Source organism: Sinocyclocheilus anshuiensis, unplaced genomic scaffold (assembly GCF_001515605.1).
Source record: "Sinocyclocheilus anshuiensis isolate Anshui unplaced genomic scaffold, SAMN03320099.WGS_v1.1 scaffold277, whole genome shotgun sequence".
Lineage (NCBI taxonomy): Eukaryota > Metazoa > Chordata > Actinopteri > Cypriniformes > Cyprinidae > Sinocyclocheilus > Sinocyclocheilus anshuiensis.
In genome coordinates, this window is record NW_015536463.1 from 23,137 (window position 1) to 31,701 (window position 8,565).

An 8,565-nucleotide genomic window follows, 5' to 3' on the forward strand; every position below is an offset into this window, starting at 1 on the left:
TCCCTATCAGCATAAAAAAAAAATTGCCAGCCACCACCAGCATTTATGATCATTTTGTCAACACTTTCATGTCCCCCAGAACATGCAGTATGTCAAAAAAGTGTGTGCTTTTAAGCAAACCTGTTTTATTCTAGCTTCATGCATTCCTTTTTTATCAACACTTGAATGTAGGTTTCAGTAAAAAAATACAAAATAAAAACTGTTTGAACAAAAAGATTAGAAAATCACGTTTTTGTCAAAGACTATGTCCGGATCGGTGATCGAGACAGATATGGAGTAGATCACTTCCATCAACACCCCCAAAGCTTGCACAGTCCTGTACGACTTCTTGGGTCAACATTTCATTTGGTAACGTTAGGCAGTTTAGATTTGTGTGCTGTTTAATGTTTAATGATCATGTTATTTTACACATGCATCTGCTTGCATATGCTATCGCTTGTTTCTGCTTCTTTGTCTGTGTTTTGATCAGGAGATTCTGTACTCTTTCAGAAGATGTGTAATAGTGCCCCCTACCATATAACAGTGAAAACACAAAATCAGAAAAGTCTGTCAATGGCGGGGAAAGAGTTAATAACAATTAGCATGAAAAAATAACCAAGAAAAGTGTATTAGCATTCAGCGTGTAAATTATTTTGTTAATTTAAGTGTGTTTTGTGGAATACTCATTTTCACAACACAATGTTTGCTTTTGTAGAGAAATAATTTTATTGAAACACGAGAACACTAGTACCAGGAGTCCATGATACGCCTCATGCTCATGAATCTCATGCCACCCATATTACTGAAGCTCCTGTACTCTCCAGGTCTGAAGTACCACATCCTGCCTCTGTAGTGGGGCTGCTCATAGAAGAGCCAGTGGCCATCCATCACATGGCAGGACTGGCAGTGAGACATGCGGTAACGGTCCATGGTGCTGTCACAGTCATCCATCATCTCGTACATCTGGCCCATGAAGTTCTCCCTCTCATAGATCCTCATTCTGTAGGATCCCCTGTGCTGTAATGGAAGAGAAGCCCATTAATTACATTTTTTTGTCACCCCAACTTGAGTTTAAATGTAAACATAAATCTGTGACCATGTTTCTGAAAAATCTAAATATAATTGTAAATTGAATATTCCTTCAAGACAATTGTCCCGAGTGTACTGATTTAATCCAAACACATCCAAATATTCATGGAACTCACCATGGGGATCATACGGCAGGACCTGATGCATTCACTCATTCCAAACATAGACATGTAATCAGCATAGTCTCCCCTCCTGAAGAAATACTGATTTCCCATGTAGTTGGGACGATCGTACATCATCCAACATCCGCTCTCCACTCTGCAAGAGTGACAGCGGCTCATGTAGGAGGAGAAGTCACCACAGTCGCCCATACAGTCATAAGAGCGACCCTGGAAGTTCCTGTCCTCATAGAAGATGACCTGAAAAGTCAAAGTTATTCTTTTAATGTTTTAGAGTTACATCTATGAAATGAATGTCAATTAAATCGCAATTAAAATGTAAAATTGTTGTTGGAATGAAATGTACCTTGCCCATCATGGTTGCACTGGCTGATTCACAGTAGTTCCACAAGGGAGAAGCTGAAGCTGATTCTGCTTGTTGACTGACTGCTGTCACCTGTGCTTTTATACTAGACCAAGACTAAAGAGTACACCCTGTCTATTGTCTGTCAATTCCTGACTGTGCAAGTTCAAATAAAGACCATTATAACTAAAGCTTATTATGTATATGTTATAACATATTTGTCATGATTCTAGCATATCTTATTTTTATTATAAAATGACAGAATTGAAACACACCTATTAAGCTTAGATTGTCTCCTTATATGCCAAAATATAGTATAGTATAGTATAGTATAGTATAGTATAGTATAGTATAGTATAGTATAGTATAGTATAGTATAGTATAGTATAGTATAGTATAGTATAGTATAGTATAGTATAGTATAGTATAGTATAGTATAGTATAGTATAGTATAGTATAGTATAGTATAGTATAGTATAGTATAGTATAGTATAGTATAGTATAGTATAGTATAGTATAGTATAGTATAGTATAGTATAGTATAGTAGTATGGTGTGCAGTGTAGTGTATTATAGTATTCAATATTAGTAAAGCAAATAACCAAAGATAACATTTCACTTAACCAAATATGTTTTGCTGAATTGGATCTATATTTCTGCAGTCAGTTGAGTCAATCCCTTCATTTCTGTTTGTAGCACAATATTAGATATTTTAAGGTGAGCACACTCAAAGTCATTAAGTGATTTTCTTAAAATGCCAAAAATATTTTCTACCACATTTAAAAAGTGTTTACTGCAACTCTCCTCACAAACAAAAACTGAACATTTTTTAGATTGTTTTACACAGCAGATAATTAGCTGTTACACAGGGGAAAAAATGGTGTAAAAACTGTTTTCACTCAGAAATTGCAAGTAAATTTTACAATTACAAAGAAACGGCAAGTAACATTGAATTAAACATTTTGAAGTAGAAAATTTAAAATATATATATTTGCTTGTAAAACAATAAAAATCTTTGTTTTATTTATAACTTACAGTGTAATATTTTGTGTAGCCTTTTTGTATTGCCAATTTGAATGGACCCTTTTCACATTTCTGGGTTTCTCAGCAGCGGAAGTCGTCGTAGTTGGGTTAACTTGATGAGCAGTGAATGGGAGAGTACCACAAATATACTTTTTTGCATTCCCATTTGCTCAAATTGCAAAAGAAAAACTCCACGATAGTGTTTACGTGACTTTCAATAAAAGGAAAAAAATTGAGAGAGACTGATAACGGCAGTCAGAAGAGAGAACAATGTCAAATTTACCATCCCTCCCATAGACGCTGCATTAGAAACACCCTCGCATTAGCGTTAACTGATTTTTTTGTAATTTGATGCAAAGGTGATATAGTACAAAGAACAGTGTTATAAATGTACATACATTTAAAAAAAAAAAATACAAATATGAAAAACTTTCAAGGATTTACGATGCTGATGACCGTTAAATGCGTCATCACAGTCTTGTGAAAAGGGTCCGTTGATTTGAAATAGTTTTGGTTAGCTGATTGCTTTGTCTCAGTTGGAGAAATAAAAAACGTGTTTTACTCCTATTTAGACAAATTAAGTAACTCAATAAAAATTATTCTTATTATTATTAATAATAATAAAAAATAATAGTAATAATAAATCCAATAAAGCAGTGTCCCTAAAATAACCTCTATTTCTATTTGGGATCTGTCAAGATAAGAAGAGATAAGTTGTTGTTGTTTTTCCCCCTAAAAACTGTTGTCTGACAAGATTGTGATTGGAATATGTTTGACAGCATGTAAAGAGAAATATGTACAAAATAGCTTGAAATAAAATAGATTTATTTGGAAACCACACACACTTCGTTGGTATATAGTGCATGAAATCTATGTAATACTTTATGATATTTTTTGTTGTATTTTACATTTTTAGATCTTGATAGCCCCAGTTCCCATTCTTTTTCATGGTATGGAAAAAGAGCAGCCAGGAGACTCACAAAAACTCATTTTGTGTGCCACAGAAGAAAGAAAAAGGATGAGATTTTGGAACAAAATGAGCTTAAGTACATAATGGCATAAGTATGTGTTTTTATGTGTATATGTTGCACAATTTGCTCAAACTACTCTTTATTTGAAGTGATTTGATAGCAAGGAGAGAGTAAACAGGGCGTAAGCTGGAAGTTGACATTGATTAAATGTATGTTGTATTGCATAAATCAGGAATGCATTCATCAATTTGTGCACTGAAATAGGCAAGCATTTACTTTGTTTTAAATAATGGCTAGCAAGCTTTACTTATACTTTACTTTTAGTAATTTAGCAGACGCGTTTATCCAAAGCGACTTACAAATAAGAAAAAGTAATTAAAACTAAAAGCTAAAACTCTATAAATATTATATATATATATACACATTTAAGAAAATAAATTAAATAAAAATGACAAATGCATACAACAACATTTCAAAACTAAACATTTAAATGAAAAAAATAATAAAATAAATAAAGCTAAAAACAATTCAAAATATTAAAAGAACAAACGGTATGAGTATAATAATGATTCTAACATAACACTAAGCCAAACACCAAAAAAACAACTACGTTACATATGTGTATGTACAGCCACACACATATACATGTACATATATATAAATACATTCAATATATATATATTATTTCATTACCATTTTGTATGTTGAAGTACATAAAAAGCGATACTTATTATCTAGCAAGCTGGCTAAAATATCATGCATCTAATTGAAACTGTGTTGATTGTTTTGTTTAAGAAAAGCCCTCTCAAGGTATCTTACAATTAACTGGTTAACTCAGTCAAATTATTACAATGTTGACGTAAGGCTGTGTTGACTGAAAAATATTGGCCAATACTGTAAAAATTCAACAGTACAACTGTGTTCATTGTTGCTCTGGATCAATGAGTATTTTGCTGTCTTTATAATGAGGGCCTATAGGGAAATGTTTTTTTGAGAATGACAGATGTTTCTGTTTGTCCGATGAGAAAATTAGATATCTGGTGTTATGTGAAAATCGAGCAAATAGCTGTAAAACAATTAAGCCAACTGAAGTTTTGGTATGCTTAATAAATAAAATTGTTCATAAATAAAATGTCTCTGCTCTCTGCTATAATATGAGGTTTAAGTGCCCTGCTCAAGGTTGCAATATCCTGGTGGTTTTTGAAAGAATTTCTTAAATACATTTATGGTCTCTGGCTGTGGCCTTAATGTTGCACAGCTGACATAGTAATTTTTAAAACTAGCTGATATTTTAACTATAAAATGTTGTTGGCTATCATCTTAAACAGGTCTTGAATATTCAATTACATGTTTTGAGGTTTTACTGTGACTTTTTTATTTATGAGTATGTTAAGCTATGGTGAATTTTTGTGTTCATTCATCAGGCAAATATAGGTGGTATTCATTTTCAAAACACAAGGTTTAGTTACAAATAATTTTATTGAAACTTTCGAACACTAGTACCAGGAGTCCATGATACGCCTCATGCTCATGAATCTCATGCCACCCATATTGCTGACGATCCTGTACTCTCCAGGCCTGAAGTACCACATTCTGCCTTTGTAGTGGGGCTGCTCATAGAAGAGCCAGTGGCCGTCCATCACATGACAGGACTGGCAGTGAGACATGTGGTAACGGTCCATGATGCTGTCACAATCATCCATCATCTCGTACATCTGACCCATGAAGTTCTCCCTCTCGTAGATCCTCATTCTGTAGGATCCCCTGTGCTGGTGTGGAAGAGAAGTCATTTCAGTTTATCAGCCAAAAAAAGTTACAAATAAATCTATTTATGTTTATATGTTATCTTACAAGCTTAAATTGAGCTCACCATAGGGATCATACGGCAGGACCTGATGCAGTTGTTCATTCCAAACATAGACATGTAATCAGCATAGTCTCCTCTCCTAAAGAAATACTGATTTCCCATGTAGTTGGGATGATCATACATCATCCAACATCCGCTCTCCACTCTGCAAGAGTGACAGCGGCTCATGTAGGAGGAGAAGTCACCACAGTCACCCATACACTCATAAGAGCGACCCTGGAAGTTCCTGTCCTCGTAGAAGATGACCTGAAAAGTCAGAATTATTATTTTAATGTTTTATAGTTATATCTTTAAAATTAAGGGTAATTTGAATTAAATTTAATAGAAAATTGTTGTTGGAATGAAATTTACCTTGCCCATCATGGTTGCACTGACTGATCCTCAGTTGTTCCACAAAGGAGAAGCTGAAGCTGATTCTGCTTGTTGGCTGACTGCTGTCACCTGTGCTTTTATACAAGACTAAGAGTAAAGACTACACAGCCTCTATTGTTAGGCAATTCCTGACTGTGCAAGTTGTTATAGAGACCATCATAGGACCAACATACATGCTTTTGTAATTTTCCTGCCAATTGTTCTTTGAATACCTTTGACCTTACCTTTGTGGGTATAATGTACTACAATTTTTGTACAAATGTTGTAGATTCAAATGTGAATGTCAAATGTGTGTTAAATTTTTAACGTCTTTTTTGCAGTAAGAATTTATCTGATTATCACGTACTGTACAGTATGTATGTACTGTATGCAGATTTTTCCACCTCTGCTCAATTTTCTGTTCTATTCACTAGTGAAATAAAACCTTTAAGGCAAAATTACATAACTATTGTCTGCTTTCACTCTGCAGTCCTCATGTACTCTAAGCTGAGCCCAGAAAAGACAAGTGGAGTAATGCATAAACATCTCTTTGAACATATCTTGTCCAGTCTGGATTGAAACTGTATTTTTTTAAAGGAATTTTTGCCCTTATTTAGATAGGACAGTGTAATGACAGGAAGTGAAGTGGGAGAGATAGAGTGGGTGGGATGGGGAAAGGTCCATGAGCCAGAATTTGAACTCGGGACACCTGTTGCACCACACCGCTATATGTCTGCGTGCACTGCCCACAAGGCTATCAGCGCTGACTGAAACTGACTGTTGAGTTAAATATTTGTATTAATATTAATATAACAAAGGTTATAGAAATTGGTTTGTAAACAAATCTTTGTTTTTTATTTTTTTTTTAATGAATTCAATCAACTGCATCAGATGGTTGCTAAGTTACCATTAGCGAGTTTGCAACATTATATACAATATAATCTAATCAGCAACAACATTAGAGCCACTGACAGGTGAAATGAACAACACTATATCGTTAGAATGGCACGTGTCAAAGGGTGGGATATATTAGGCAGCAAGAGAACAGTCAGGATTCTTGAATTTCACGTTTAAAAGCAGGAAAAAGCTAAAAGTGACTTTGACAAGGGCCAAATAGTAATTGTTAGTAATATCTAAAACTACAAGTCTTGTGGGGTGCTCCCATTATGCAGTAATTACTACCAAAAGTGGTTCAAGGAAGGAAAACCGGTGAACCGGCTTCATGGTCATGGGCTCCCATTGCTCATGCAGAGACAATGTTATGCTCTGGGCAATGTTCTGCTGGGAAACCTTGGGTCCTGGCATTCATGTGGATGTTTTGACACGTACCACTTATTGTAAGATTGTTACAGACCATGTACACCCCTTCATGGCAACGGTGTTTCCTACTGGCAATAGACTCTTTCAGCAGGATAATGCACCCTGCCACACTGAACAAAAAATTTTAAGGAATGATTTGTAGAACATGGCAAAGAGTTCCAGGTGTTGTCCTGACCTCCAAATTCCCCAGCTCTCAACCTGATTCAACATTTATAGGATGTGCTGGACCAACAAATCTGATCCATGGAGGTCCCATTCCAACATGCAGGACTTAAAGGATTGGCTATGCTAATGTTCAGAAGTCATATGGAGTCCATGCCTTGACACATCAGACCTGCTTTTGCAGCACAAGTGGGACCTACACAATATTAGACATGTTGTGATTGACAACTACATTTATGAAACTACATTTTTCTCACAATGTCCTTTTCACACAGCAGCGTACAGTAGCAGCTGTGTACTGTCTATATGAAAGTGCAATGGGAGTCAAGCTGATATTCTGTCGCTTGCAACCATAGTGACAAATAAAATAATAAAGATGCACTGCGACGTCAATAAAACTGTCTAATCACATCTGAAACAACAAAAGTCCAGTCGAGGAACAAGTTATCTGTCAGATCTAAATGAACCAACAGCAGAATTTATGCATGTGTGCAAGCAGTTGAACACTGCTGCACACAGGTGTCTTGCACTGCACAAATGCTAGAATGTGCCAACCACTAGATGCCAGGGGCCCCTCAGTTGATGTAGGAGTTTGGCCATTTAAACACAATTCAACCTCTGCAGAGGCAGGCCCACCCCAGTCTGATCAGACCTGGGTGTGTGTCCCCATCATCTTGTGACCTAACTGGGGTCTTTACGCCTGATCCAGAGCCACCAGCTGCAGTGTTCTGAAGTAGCTGCTTTTTCTTTGATGGTTTGATGCAGGGTTTGGCTGTGGATTCCCAGCTATTTCAGCAGCCAGATGGTTGATGTTGCCACAAAGCCCCTGCAGCCAATCTCCACTGGATAGACCAATGCTTTCTATCCCTTTTGTTGAGCATTCAGCTGCAATTTCTGCATACTGAAACCTCTTCCTCTAATTTGCCTCCTCAATAGCATCCTCACAGGGTACTGTCAATGAAATAAAAATACACAATGAGCAGGGTGCTGGACCACAAAACCAGGTCTTGGCTGGTACTGACAATTTTGGATGGGACTATGAGTTGCTGACCCACATCAGCCAGCATTTTCCAGTCCCAGGCTCCTTTGAGATGCACAGCCCTGGTCAATGAAGGAAGCTCTCCCTGTACCTTCTGCCCTTCCCAAATGGATAGTACTGCTTGGGTGGTGCTTGGTGTTCTGAAGAGCAGGCGTTGGTGGTTATTCTTTTCGCCTCAGTCACTGCAGCCAGGCATTTTAGCCTCAATATGTCTCAATATGTACCTCCCCAAGACAGGCTTACCTTGCAACCGGTAAGGATGTATCTGAAGGAAGGAGGAGATAATAATAATAAATATAATAA

General features: G+C 36.5%; 1 protein-coding gene across 4 annotated transcripts; it reads right to left on the reverse strand.

Moving 5' to 3' along the window:
• Positions 1 to 681: 681 nt before the first annotated feature.
• Positions 682 to 5,822, reverse strand: LOC107664838 (gamma-crystallin M2). 4 transcript variants are annotated; one of them, XM_016457366.1, is made up of 3 exons: positions 5,742 to 5,768; positions 1,185 to 1,427; positions 682 to 996 (listed from the first exon to the last, which is right to left on the reverse strand). In XM_016457366.1, exons 1-3 carry the CDS (start codon positions 5,751 to 5,753, stop codon positions 724 to 726), a joined length of 528 nt encoding a protein of 175 aa, XP_016312852.1. In that variant the 5' UTR covers positions 5,754 to 5,768; the 3' UTR covers positions 682 to 723. The 4 variants fall into 4 exon arrangements, with proteins under 4 accessions (XP_016312852.1, XP_016312102.1, XP_016313616.1 ...); XM_016456616.1 differs by lacking the exon at positions 5,742 to 5,768 and adding an exon at positions 1,534 to 1,618; XM_016458130.1 differs by lacking the exon at positions 1,185 to 1,427 and adding an exon at positions 5,394 to 5,636 and having other exon boundaries at positions 718 to 996; positions 5,742 to 5,822.
• Between the last annotated feature and the right edge of the window lie 2,743 nt (positions 5,823 to 8,565).